This window comes from Antechinus flavipes, chromosome 6 (assembly GCF_016432865.1).
Source record: "Antechinus flavipes isolate AdamAnt ecotype Samford, QLD, Australia chromosome 6, AdamAnt_v2, whole genome shotgun sequence".
NCBI lineage: Eukaryota > Metazoa > Chordata > Mammalia > Dasyuromorphia > Dasyuridae > Antechinus > Antechinus flavipes.
In genome coordinates, this window is record NC_067403.1 from 202122100 (window position 1) to 202136584 (window position 14485).

Consider the following 14485-nt stretch of genomic DNA (forward strand, 5'->3'; position numbering starts at 1 on the left):
TTTATCCTTTGTTCTAAAAGAGGACCAAGACATCAGGGAGGGGGATGCCATGACATGCAAGTAAACTGAATTTAAGGGAGGGAGGGATGGGCAAGTCCCCAGCCTCACTTTGTCCTCCAGTTCCATCTGGGTCCAGCGACAAAGTGTTAATGCCTACTGTGTCAGATGGTTTTGTTAGTTGGTTTTGCTGAAAAAAATTTCTCCCCTTTCTTTTTATTATTTGTCACATGACACAGTTCATTGCATAGGGCTATATTTGGAAATGAAGGTGACATGAAAAACACATTAATAAAATATTTTTATAATACATATAATCCATAATGCCATATTGCAACCAATTATTTCTTTCAGCAAAGACATCTTCAAGACCTGTAATATTGTTAATAATTTTCCCCACATTAAAGAAAACAGAAACTGCAGCATGTAAAGGTAAACAGTCTTCCCTTAGTGACAGTAACATACCTGAAAATAAAAGAATGCTTGGCCAAACCAGTAATGCATTATGGTAATCTGAGCTGCATCATGTTTCAAGGGCTTCCAAATGCATTTTGCCATCACAGCCTGAATCAACAGACTAAACACCAAAATAGGAAGATTGTGAGGTCGAAGCAACAAGGCTGCTAGAAGAACTAATCCACTATATATTTCCCACAGACCTCGACTCTTGATACTGACATCTGTAGAAATGACTTGAGACTTAAGCAAGTCTTTGGTTCCAGTAAAAAGAATACCCAGAACAAAGACATACACAAAGCGAGCTTCAATAATTCCCCTAAAAAAAGAGAACAAATTAGACTTATTAGCATCTTTCCACAAAATCCAAGTACTTTCATGTGTAGCATACAATTCTAATTGCATCAAAGGAAACATTTATCACAAGCTTGTTCTGCCGGCGAAAACTCCCACAAAATCAACTGTATTGTCCGTCCCACTGCCAGGGGACACTGAGAACAATCTTTATATATGAGTCAAAAAGAAAAATGACATCCCTCTATATGCCAATATCTGACAATGCTCTGTGTTTAGAGGATTGAGAGAGGATGGGGGAACCTGGATCATAAGATTCAAGGTAAAATCTATGTGATCCCAGCAAACCAAAAAAATGCTCCACTAGTTTGCCACAAATAGTTTGAAAATCACTATGGTGGTTCCATTACCAAAGGTTCAATTCTAACAAGATGCTTTAAATAAACAACTTTAACAAGATTGTAATAAATGATGCATTATCGGGCCCTTGGTTGAGCCATAAATTACTAATGCAGAATTACTGTTTTGCCATTCTCTAAAGTACATTAACTACAAATTATAATATTATAGATATACCTCCAAGATATTGTGAGTCTTGTTCCAGACTACGACAAGAAAGCAAATATTGCAATAATGCAAGTCACACAAATCTTTTAGTTTTTCAGTGCTTATAAAAGTTATGTTTACATTATACTGTAGTTTACAAAGTGTGCAAAAATATTTTGTAAATGAATGTACCTTAATTTAAAATAGTTTATTTCTAAAAAAAGCTATCATCTGAACCTTCAGTGAATTATATATTTTTTAATTGGTGCCAGGTCTTGCCTCAATGTTGATGGCTGCTGACTAAGGTGGGGGTTGCTGAAGGTTGGGGTGGCTGTGCCAATTTCTTAAAATAGGACATTGATGGAGTTTGCTGCACTGATTGACTCTTCTTTCACTTGACCACTTAAAAGGACAGTGTAGGGTTATTAACTGGCTTTAATTTCAATGTTGTGTCTCAGAGAAAAGGCCTGAGAAAAAAGAGAGAGAGGTGGGCTATAGCCTGTCTGTGGAGCAGTCAGAACACATGCAAAATTCATTGATATTGCTTTTATATGGGTGCAATTTGTGGAGCCTCAAAACAATTTCGAAAATAGCATCAGAGATAAATGATAACAGATATAACCACGAAAAAGTCTGGAATATTGTGAGAATTACCAAAATGTGACACAGAGACATGATGTGAGCACAAGCTGTTGAAACTATGGCACTAACAAGACTTGCTCATTGCAGGGTTGCTACAAACCTTTAATTTGTAAAAACAAAAAGCAAAAAAAATCCCTATCATATCTGCAAAGCACAATAAGATGAGGTATGTCTGTTAGCATCTTATAGAGGGGAAGGCCAGGGAGTATGGTAAACAGAACACTGGACAAGAGTTGCGAAGACATGAGTTTAGATAGAGTCTCAGACATATGTATATACATGTGTGTATGTGTATGTGAGTGAGACCCTGGATAAGCCACTTAACTTCTTGCCTCAGTTTCCTTATCTGTAAAATGGGGATAATAATAGCTCCCAGAGTGGTTATGAAGATCAAATGAGATAACTGTAAAGCACTTTGCATTGTACCAGTACATAAGAAGTTGTATATAAATGTCAGCCATTATCGTCTCTCTGTAAGCTGCAAGGAGTAGGAATTGAGCCTTATCTAAGGTACTGAGACTCACTTACTTAGCACGGGGTTCTACATACAAAATTGCTTAAAGTTTGCTGAACTGAAGAGTTGAAAGGGTCCTCAGAGGTCGTTTGGTCCAACCTTTACCCACGCAGGAAGCTTCTTAACCTCCCCAAAACGAGATCTTCCTGAGATGGGGAACTCAGCATTTCCTAGTGCAGCCTATCCTACTTTTGGATTGCTCCAGTTTTTCCAGAAGTCTTTTCTCATAAGGAAATGACATCTCTCTTTCTGTAAGTCCATCCTGGGCTGTAGTTCTGCCTCAGGTAACAAGAACAAATAATCCCTCTTTCACACCTAGAGTAATAACGTGAGTTAGTTATGTGATAAAAGCAGAGGGGAAACTGAATAGGGAAGTGAAGTTAAAAAAAAGGCAGGCCCCTTTAATGAGAGCACTGATGGAAGGCTTCCTGGAAGAAGCAGCGCAGTCTGAAGAAAGAAACCTTAAGAGCTGCAGCTCCAGGCTCCTCGAAGGGACCCTCTCCCAGAGCCCCAGAACTGGTTAATTAGCACCCGTCAGCGCTGCCGCTGAGCCCGGCCTGCTGCTGGGCATGAGATCCCTCTTCTGCACCTGCCATCCCAGCCAGACTGACCCACCATTGCTCTGGCCACTCCTTGGCAGACGGCCCCCTTCTGGGAACCAGATGACCCCCAAGCAGCAGCTTTCCTTCCATTGCCACTGTGCAATCAGAAGCTGGGCCGCTGCTGCCCCCTGCTGGTCCTGGGGACCTCTGCGGGTCTCAGCAGCCCCACCCTGCCTCCCTCTGGAGCCCTCCCTAGGGCCAAAGGCGCTCAGTTCTTCCCCTGCAGAGTCCGGCCTAGCCCCAAGGACACCCACAAGCCTCACTTAGAAAAAGCCAAGGATGAGCAGGAGAGCGCTGTATTCTCTGCTACCTGGCCCCAACGGATGGAGAGCTGGGGAACCTCTACTGGCAGCCATTAGATGGGCCGGGCCTGTGTGAGCTGAGACCCGAGAGAACCCCAGCCAGGGCTCGGACTAAGGCTTCCTGTTGGGTGCCTGGCTGGGAAAGCAGCGCCGCCTGTGGTGCCCTGTTCTGCGCCTTGGTCCCCCAGGGGAATGCTATGAGCACAAGGAGGTAGCAACTGTCTTCCAAGAGGCTTAGCCAGAGAGCACTGCAGAGATAGAGACAGAGAGAGCGAGAGAGAGGAGAGAAATAGAGAGACAGAGAGAAAGAGACAAAGAGAGGAAAGAGATAGAGACAGAGACAGAGAGAGCGAGAGAGAGAGAGAGAGAGAGAGAGAGACAGAGAGAGAGAGAGACAAAGAGAGGAAAGAGACAGAGACACACACACACAGAGAGAGAGAGAGAAGAGAGAGAGAGAGAGAGAGAGAGACCGAGAGAGAGAGAGAGAGAGAGGAAAGAGATAGAGACAGAGACAGAGACAGAGAGAGAGAGAGAGAGAGAGAGAAAGAGAGCAAGAGAGGAAAGAGATAGAGACAGAGACAGAGAGAGAGAGAGAGAGAGAGAGGAGAGAAATAGAGAGAAAGAGACAAAGAGAGGAAAGAGATAGAGACAGAGACAGAGAGAGAGAGAGAGAGAGAGAAACAAAGAGAGCAAGAGAGGAAAGAGAGAGAGAGAGAGAGAGAGAGAGAGAGAGGAGAGAAATAGAGACAGAGAGAAAGAGACAAAGAGAAGAAAGAGATAGACAGAGACCCAGAGAGAGAGAGAGAGACAAAGAGAGGAAAGAGATAGAGATAGAGACAGAGACAGAGAGAGAGAGAGAGAGAGAGAGAGAGAGAGAAAGAGAGAGAGAGAGAGAAAGAGACAGAGACAGACACACACACACACACACACACAGAGAGAGAGAGAGAGAGGAGAGAGAGAGAAATAGAGAGTGAGAGAGAGGAGAGAAAGAGAGACAGAGAGAAAGAGACAAAGAGAGCAAGAGAGGAAAGAGATAGAGACAGACAGACAGACAGACACACACACACACACAGAAAGAGAGAGGAGAGAATAGACAGAAAGAGACAAAGAGAGCGAGAGAGGAGAGAGCTAGACAGAGACACAGAGAGAAACAGAGAGATAGAGAGACAGACAGACAAAGATAGAGAGAAAGAGACAAAGAGAAAGAGACAGAGAAAGAGAGGAATGAGAGACAGAACAAGAGATAGAGACAGAGATAAAGAGAGAGACAGCAAGAGAGGAGTGAGAAAGAGACAGAAAGAGAGATAGAGAGAGAAACAGAGCAGGGGAAGGAGAGAAAGAGGAGGGAAAGAAAAGGGAGTAGACCTACAAGTAGAAATCAAGGTGAGGTCAGAAAAATGAGTTTGTCCCATCCATTAGCAGCTGCTGATAAAAGTGTGGCCATCAATACCAACCACTTTGAGGTGAGCCAAGGTTTTGCTTTTGTTTCTCCAAGTGACTGTATGAAGTATGAAGGACAAACAGAGGATCCCCATCTTAAAAGATTTAGAAACCAAGGTGAAAAACATTTGCTCTTATTTTAGTTAGGAAGACTAAGATACCATCAGAGTATATTAAGTCATCTTTTCCCGTTGCTTCATTCGCCTGAACTGTGGATTCTGAATTTCCTTAACTCCTTATTAAAAAAAGTTTTGACTGGTTTATGAAACCAGTCTATGCTTAAGAGCAGCATTAAAGGTATAAAGGAAACAGAAAGTAGAGATGCAAAGACCTATTAGACTATTATAATAAGCCAGGCAGAAGGCAATGCGTATTTTTTTTTTTAATTCTCTCCATGTCCTCAGAGCCTTTTCTTCCAGGATTTCTTTCTCAGATAATTTTTATTCTATCAAGAAATATTTTCTCTTCTAGCAGGGTAATTTGGTCTTTATTTCTAGAAGCCCAAATGGTTCATAATCTCTGTATAATCTCTATAATTTACTGCAATTATTTTCCACACCTTCCAAAACCTGGGTCCTTGGTTCTGTATAGCTTCCCTCATTTCATGCACTTATAACTTTCAGGGAGTTTGCTCTAACTATCCGGTTTTCTGGCCCCTAACCAAGTAAGTGATTATAGCTCCCTAGAGTAGTATTCTTATGGACTTCCTTTGTTTATCTGGTGCTAATATTCTCAGATATGAGAGCAATCAGTAATTAGCAAACTTCTGCTTGTGCCTTAATTGCCACAGTGCTTTCTTTAAGGCAATCAGCAGCTTTCTGGATGGAAAAATTCCAAACTGCCTTTACCCACTTCTGGTGACTGGCTACTCTGCTGACAATCCTGTTCATAAAGGAATTAATATCTAAGAAAAAGGTAAATTATCTCCCTTAAATTTCTCCATTTAGATTGCTGAACTTTTGTGTTCCAAGCAGTCTCAACTGTAACCACTTCTCTGTCTCTTTTTCTTGATCCTTGTCCTTTTCTAAATTCCTCAGAATGGATGTTCAGTTCAATAAATGTTTATTGAAAGTTTTTACAAGGTGCTTATTAAGTAATATAAAATCAGAAACAAGAATCACTGCTCTCCAGGAGTTTTCATTCTACTAGTGATTCTCCAGAATTTTGTCCTTGGTTCTCTTCCCTCTCAACATGTTCTCTCCCTTGGCAATGCTATTCACCTTCATGATTTTGACTTTCAAATCTGCGTTTCTAGTCTCACGTCTTTCCAAAGCTCAAGACCTATATCTCCAAATGTACATCTGGATATACATCTACAGAACATCATTGTATGAATACCCTTTTGACACCTAAAACTCAATATACTTAAAATAGAGTTTATCTTTTTTTTTTTTAAACTACACATGCTCCTTCTCAGACTAGGGGGATAGCAGACTTTGCTCTAGATCAAACCACTGAAAACTTGGAATTTTCCAGGATGTCCCAGAATTTCTAGAATAGCACAATACTCAGTAGTCCCAAGAAAGCTGCAACAAGACCAGCCCAAGCCTTCCTACTATAAGTGCAACGGAGCCCAGCTCCAATATCAAGTTCAAAGTGAGGATACTTCTTGAGTGAAGACAGGAAGATTAGACAAACAAACAAACAAAAAGAAATCTCACCAGAAAGAAATGTTAGGATGGCAGAGAAGCTCAAGATACAAAGGAGTAGAGGATGAAACCAAAACATCTGTAAGCAAAGCTTCAGAGAAAACACAACTTTAACACAAAATCAACTATAGAACTTGGGAAACATAAAGCAGGAGTTAAAAAAAAAAGAATTTAAAAGATTTTTATGACTTTTAAAAATTTATTCTATGACATGCCCAATAAACTCGGAGACTCTTTGCATGTTTATTTTTAAAATACATCTTCATAAGCTTTTCTCTTCCTCCTAAAAGCAAAATGGTTAGTTGGGTTGCAGTTAATTAAAATTTTATCATATTACAATTAGTGAAAAACATAACACATGACTTTTAAGAACTAAATTGACATTATAAGCAACAGCATATCCTTTTAGTACATAAGTCATTAAAATAATATAAAACAAGATTTACATATCTGCTTATGAACTTACTTAGAAATATCTTTGTTGTCTCGTTGCCATGGCAAAAAGACATTTCCAAATGCTGCTCGGTAGCAATAGATTCCCAAGAGCCCTAGTGCCATTGCCACTTTTGAAACAGGGGAGCATCTTCTCTGAACCAGAATAAAGATCATAACGAGGGAGAGAAATGCCAGAACAGAGAGTGCAGCTTTATGATCAGAACTGTAAGAAAACAGAAAATTCCACAAATTATTGCCAACTATAATCTAATTACTGCATTTCTAAGAATCCGTTAATGGCTAAGATGCATTTAATTTAAAATGTTTTCTAATTTTTCAGAATAAACTATTTAGATTTTCTATTTAAACAATAATATTCAGAACCATTATGTTTTGTTTATTATTTCCTGAACAAAAAGTTTCTATTTGTGTATCACATTAAATAATAAAAAATAAGAGAAATTGTTTTCTTTGGAAAAAATTTCAAAAATTGGAGCAAGAGTTTCTTTCATTCATTAAACCCTGAACTAGAACTAAATAGGGATGAGGGAAGAAAGATGCCAGCTCCAATCTTGGCACAGACATCCCCTCCCTGACCCTTATTGTGATTGGAGAAGAACCTTGCACATTTTGAAGGTCTAGAATATTTTGTACTTATCATCTTCCCATCTTTCTAGTATTCTCGTAGGCCAGAGATTCAGGAGAACAACTAGAACCCAGAGGGAGAGATATAGTCTTGCTCTCAAGACTTGGCACTGGTCTTTAAGAATGGGAGTTGATGATGCTGAGTGAAATGAGCAGGACCAGGAGACCATTATATACTTCAACAACAATAGTATATGATGATCAATTCTGACGGACCCAGCCATCTTCAGTAATAAGATGAACCAAATCAGTTCTAATGGAGCAGTAATGAACTGAAACCCAGCGAAAGAACTCTGGGAAATGACTAAGAACCATTACATCGAATTCCTAAAACCTATATTTTTGCCCACCTGCATTTTTGATTTCCTTCATAGACTAACTGTACAATATTTCGGAGTCCAATTCTTTTTGTACAGCAAAATAATGGTTTGGACATGTATACTTATTTTGTATTTAATTTATACTCTAATATATTTAACATGTATTGTTCATCCTGCCATCTAGCGGGATGGGAGGAAGGAGGGGAAAATTTGGAACAAAAGGTTTGGCAATTGTCAATGCTGTAAAATTACCCATGCATATAACTTGTATATAAAAAAGCTATTAAAAATTTTTTAAAAATGGGAGTTGAGATAATGATCTTCAGAGCTTTTATGGGCTTAGCAGAAACTTAACAATAGCATCCACAACCTTTATGGAAAAATTAGGCTCCAAAAAGAATGAAACCTCTGTACGTATGAATAATTTTGTTTTGTTTTACTTATATGTAATTATCATAAATAGAAAGAATTCAAGAAAATAAGTCATTTATTCTAAATTTCACTATACTACATTACAAATAAATTACCACTACTTATTTTGCCAATTATAATACCTTGTTAAGTATTATCAAATAAAATTATTCTGTAAATCACAGTTGACTGGTTTGTAGTTTCTTTAGCCATGATATTCTTACAATCATGAAATATCAATTGGTATGAAATTTTAAAAATCTGGATTGTCTGGTCTCTGTGTCTATTGGAGGATCTACATTAATTTGTTCAGAACACTACAAAGTGAAAACACCATGCACATCTACACACTCATAACCCTCATCACTTCCTTGCCTCTCTCTCTTATGTAAGAAGGTAGATGGAGACAATGGAATAATCAGATTATCATCAGCTCCAGATACTATTCTCATTCCTAACTGATAGATATCTTCTGACAAAGAGAGAGAAAAAGGGAAAAGGAAGAGAAAGGGAGCCCTGTTAGAGGAAGGGTAATCCAGAGAAGCTTGTTCATACTTAGAAATAGGAGAACTGGATTAAGAATCAGAATCAGCCAAAAATCCCCTCTCCTTGAGTCCTTGTTCCTGCCCAACTCCTTAGGGTAGCCTTTTCTTCTCTAAAGAAATCCTTATGCTGCATAAGTTGCCAAATACATCTTTGCATTTTCCACAACCAATAGTGTAATTATCTCCATTTGTGCTCTAGGTTTTCATTAATGACTTAAAGAAAAAAAAAATCTTCATAATCCCAGAGTCAATTATCCAACAACCACATACCCTATAAGGGCTATAAAAACCACGTCCATTTATGTGTCCAAATGGCCCAGGCAGACAACTCAGATGGTCACAAGGAATTCAAATAAGTCTCAGCATAATGAATACTGCTATTATTGGAGATTTCGTCTATTTTCATTCATTCAAGCACCTCATATATTTACTAGACGCTGTAGTGGGTGCTAAGAATATAAAAGACAAAAATATAAGTCCTTGCTCTGGAAGGAAATAATATGAGTATAGAATAGTAAATATTCTGTGTGTGTGTGTGTGTGTGTGTGTGTGTGTGTGTGTGTGTGTGTGTGTAAAGCAAATACAAAACTATTTCAAAAGTAGAGGTATATAGTAAAGGGGAACAAATAAGGGCAAGTTTTACAGAGGCAGCAACATGAGTTGAACTGAAGAAAATCTGGGATCTGAACTGGCAGAGGTGAGAAGAGTGAGCTCTATGCACGGGGGTAGCCTAAGTAAAAACACAGAGAGAGGACCAGTCACCTATGGGAAAAGCAATAGGCCAGCTTGAATGCAATGCAAAATGCAAGGAGAATAGTGCATAAGGGGAAAGTATGGCTGGAGTCAAATTATCAAGGAATTTATATGCTAAATATTTGGGGCAGTGGGTCAGAAAGGTAGCACAGTGCACAGACCATGCCAGAGTCAAGACCCAAGTTCAAAATCTAGCTTCAGATATTTATTAACTGTGTAATCTTGAGCAAGACACCTAAAACTATTTGCCTCAGTTTCTTCACCTGTAAAATGGAGATAACAGCACCTACCACCTCCCAAGGTTATGGTGAGGATCAAATGAGATGTGTGCTTAGCAGAATGCCTGATATATAGCAAGAGCTATGCCATTAGCTATTAAAAGGAATTTATGTGTTCTAATCAAACGAAAACCACTAGACCTTCCTCAACAGGTAAATGACATGGTCAGACTTAGGCTTTAAAAATATTTATCTAATAGTTGTGTGGAGGACTGATTGAAGAAATAAGAGAATGGAGACAGGAAGAACAAATAGAAGGCCATGCAGGAGTCTACATGAGAAATGATGAAAAAACTGCTCTATGAGTAGAAAAAAGGGAACGGATTTGAGAGATGTTGTGGAAGTAAAATTAAAGAAATGTGGCAACTGATTGCAAATGGCAGGGAGGAGGGAGAGAGGAAGAGAAGCGAAGGGGAAGACATGAGGGTGAATGTGAGGTTTGACCTTGGACAACCAGATGAACAGCAACAGTGAAACCCAGAAGAAGAAAGAGTTGGGGGATTGAGGGAAAACCATGGCTCCATTTTGAACATGAAGAATTTAGGGTACCTCTAGGACATCCGGCTGGAAATGGCTAACAGGTAATTCATGATGCAAGCCTGCCACTCAGCAGAGAAGCTGAGGCTATGTCTGTACAGGTCTGTACTTTTGTTGTTGTTCAGCAGTTTTACAGTCATGTCTTACTCTGACCCCATTTGGGGCTTTCTTGGCACAGACCCGGGAGTGATTCGCCATCCTGTTTTACAGATAAGGACACTGAGCGCCACAGAGCTAGAGAGCATCCAGGCCACCTGTGGACTCAGAGCAGTCTTCCTGGCTCTAGGCCCTGTACCCTATCCACTGCACCATCAAGCCACCCTCTGTACCTGTAGAGAGGATAACTGAATCCAGAGGAATGGAAAAGGTCACCAAGAAAGAGAACCCAAAGATCCCAACACAGTCAAATGTGTACTAATCAGGAGGGCTATGGATGAGGAGCCAACAAAAGAGACTGGACAGAGGGTGGACATGCAAGAAGCGGAATAGAGAAGAGAGAGCATCTCCAGGAGAAGAAAGTGGCCAAAATGCCAGGCAGAGAGGCCGACAAGGATGCGGGCAAAAAGCCGAAAGGACATGGCCATGAAGCTGCTTTTCCCCTCTAAGATTAGATCCAAAGACCCTTGCTTGGCACCATCTGGGGCCTTTGGTCTTCCCCATGACTCTCCCACTCGTCTGTCTGGCGATCAGTCTCCCACACAACCCCCACTGCCCGCCTCCAGGCCGAGAACACCCCTCTGCCACATGGCAGCCCTCAGAATGCCCAATTTCCTTAATCCCCAATTCAAACGCCACTTTTCACAGGACATCATGCCTGGTCATCCCAGCTTGTCGGGCCTTCCCGGGTCCTAGGCTGCTGTTCTCTCTGTGGGGGTCTCCTCTAGAACAGCACTGAGGCATTATGGCATGACAAACAGAACTGACATGAAGACCTGCAGTCACTTCCTGCCCCCAACACTGACTAGTTGGGTGACCGGACAAATCACTGAGCTTCTTAAAGTCTCAGCTGCTTTATTTCTAAAATGAGGATAATATACTATCCACCTGACAGAGACGTTATCAGGGTCAAATGAGATAATATATGTAAAGGTTTTGCAAATTTCAAAGCACTATATAAATGTGTGCGCTCTCTCCCTTTAAATACAGATTAGATAAATAGAGAGAGAGAGAAAGAGATTTGGATATATGTGCAGATATGTAGACATACCTATAAATATATCTATATCCACATACACATATATACACACACAGTTTATTTTTTTAGAATTTAAGCTTTTTGAGGGCTGGGACTGTTTTTATATTTGCTCCATTGTCTAGTATAAAAATGTTTCATGACTAATCATTAGAAATCTTTATCCAGGGAAGCTAGGTGGTGCAGTGGATAGAGCATCAGCTCTGAAGTCAGGAAGACTTGAGTTCAAATCTGACCCCAGACAATGTCCACTTTTCTAGCTGTGTGACCCTGGGCAAGTCACTTAACCCCAATTGCCTCAGCAAAAAAAAAAAAAAAAAAAAAAAAAGAAAGAAATCTTTATTCAAAATCAGTCACTGGGGACTATGGGAAAGATTGCATCTTACTTAAAACTAACAGAGTACAACAACGATACTGTTTGAGGATGCATTCTGATGGAAGTGGATCTCTTCAATAAAGAGAGCTAATTCAGTTTTAATTGATCAAGGATGGACAGAAGCAGTTACACCCAAAGAAAGAACACTGGGAAATGAATATCAACTGCTTGCATTTTTGTTTTTCTTCCCGGGTTATTTTTACCTTCTGAATCCAATTCTCCCTATGCAACAAGAGAATTGTTCTGTTCTGCACACATATATTATATCTAGAATATACTGTAACCTATTCAACATGTAATGGACTGCTTGCCATCTGGGGGAGGGGGGGAGGGGAGGAGGGGAAAAATCGGAACAGAAGTGAGTGCAAGGGATAATGCTGTAAACAATTACCCTGGAATGGGTTCTGTCAATAAAAAGTTATTTTTTAAAAATGTAAATAAATAAAAAAGAAAAAAACTAAGAGTAATGACAGATCCAATACTAGCAAAGTTAGTACTAATTATGTAGCACTCAAGATGTATTTCTCCCCTAACATTACAGACTAACGAATATTCTTCTGTCTCCTCTAATTTTAAACAGTGTTTAATAAATAATTTTTATATCAGTGTGAAGCTAAGAATATAAAAATATGAACTTTTCATTTTAAAAAACACAATAATTCAAGAGCACAGGAAAAAAAAAAAAACAACCACGTGACATTCTTACCTGGTCAGCCAATGGCCAAAGTCTGATCGATGAGCCCACTGTACTCCTGTCTGATTTAATGAGCGAAGCAGTCTACAGCAAATCAGTATAAGCCATGGACTGGCCAATTCCAACCACTTTTCATAGCCTTCTGAAAGTTCTAAAGAAGAAGGTAACTTGTGTGTTTTATTGTACTCTGGGACATCCACATGGTCATTTTTATATTGTAAAATCTTCTCAGTGTCTTTTTGAAAATCCCCTTCCATAGTTAAATTATGATCAAAGTCTTTCCCAAGAAAATGGTTTCTACACATTTCATGGCCCAGAGCTAGGCAGAGTGTATTAATAAGAAAATACCAGGTTTGGTGTTCTTCCTCTATAAAGCTGCTTGCACCTAAACTTAGAACGTGACCCAGAGTTCCAAATAAAATAAGCAGATCTAATCCCGACCAGCTGGAACTTGAGGCAGCTTGATTCTGTGAAAAGAAATGGGCCAATGTAAACAATCACCTGAGAAACAACTAAAACTATTTCATGCATAGTCTTAAAACATTTGCCTACTCCTTCCCTTAAAAAGACCCTTAAAAAACCAGGAAAACAATGGTCACAATTCTCTTTGGATTTTCCAGCATTTTACTCCAAGAAAGTTAATTTTATTGTTGAGTCAGTTCAGCAAAACTGTATCTTTAGTGATGCTGAACTCAAGTTATCTTACATTTGAAGCAAAACCTTAAAAAAAAATCAATACTTCCAAGGGAGAGAGAACTAACAATGCTGTTGAAAATATAACTCAGTGGGGAAACTAGATTGCGCAGTGGATAAAGCACCAGCCCTGGAGAAGAAGGACATAGTTCAAAGCTGGTTTCAGACACTTAACACTTACTACTAGCTGTGTGACCCTGGGCAAGTCACTTCATTCCAAATGAGGAAAAGAAGGAGGGAGGGAAAGGAAGGAAAGGAAGGAAGGAAGGAAGGGAGAGACAGACAGAGAGAGAGAGAGAGAGAGAGAGAGAGAGAGAGAGAGAGAGAGAGAGAGGAAGGAAAGGAAGGAAGGAAGGAAGAGAGAGACAGAGAGAGAGAGAAAGAGAGAGAGAGAGAGAGAGAGAGAGAGAGAGAAAGGAAGGAAGGAAGAGAAAGAGAGAGAGAGCGAGGGGGGGGAAGGAAGGAAGGAAGGAAGGAAGGAAGGAAGGAAGGAAGGAAGGAAGGAAGGAAGGAAGGAAGAAAATATAATTGAGCAAAGGTGAAAGAACATTGAGTATACTGTTAAGATTCACTCAAGGGCTCAGTTTTCTATGGGGAGGAAAGGGAGAAGTCTGTATTTGGAATGGAAATTGATATAAAGACAAAAGAGATTAAGAAAAATGTTTTTCAAAAATTACTTCAACCATAAATACTATTAAGTAAGGCTTATTAAATGACGAAAGTAAAGTGAAAACCATTTGGGAGATAGGAGCAAACTTTCACTTTTACCTGAAATTTTCTGTTCAATCCCACAAATATTTATTCAGTGTCTAAAATGGGAAAGACACTGAATTCAACAACAAAGATCAAACAGTCCCCACTCTCAAGTCCTTTACATTGAATGGGGAGGAGCAAGAGAAAGTAAGGTAAAAGACAGAGGGACAACATGCACAGAGGCAAGTAAATACAAGGTAATTTGAAGGAGAGTGCACTAATGGAAGAGGAATGCTTCATTCACCAAAGAAGTGACAAGTGAGCCTAATCCTGAAGGATTTTTCAGGACCTTTCAAGGACCTAATCCTGAAGAATTCTGGGAAAGCATTCTAGGCATGAAGGAAGCTTGTGCAAATGATCAGAGGCAAGCACAACTGGTGGTCCAGTGTGGTTAGAACATAGAAAGCATGA

At 39.7% G+C, this 14485-nt stretch overlaps 1 protein-coding gene across 2 annotated transcripts in view; it reads right to left on the reverse strand.

Moving 5' to 3' along the window:
* PIGG (phosphatidylinositol glycan anchor biosynthesis class G) overlaps positions 1-14485 on the reverse strand; it is a 91519-nt gene that overhangs the window by 38769 nt on the left and 38265 nt on the right. For both annotated transcript variants that reach the window (XM_051967478.1, XM_051967479.1), the window contains exons 9-11: positions 12641-13095; positions 6909-7100; positions 463-772 (exon numbers count right to left, since the gene is read on the reverse strand). In XM_051967478.1, the coding sequence (XP_051823438.1) occupies positions 463-772; positions 6909-7100; positions 12641-13095 (957 nt within the window). The remainder of the gene's footprint in view (positions 1-462; positions 773-6908; positions 7101-12640; positions 13096-14485) is intronic.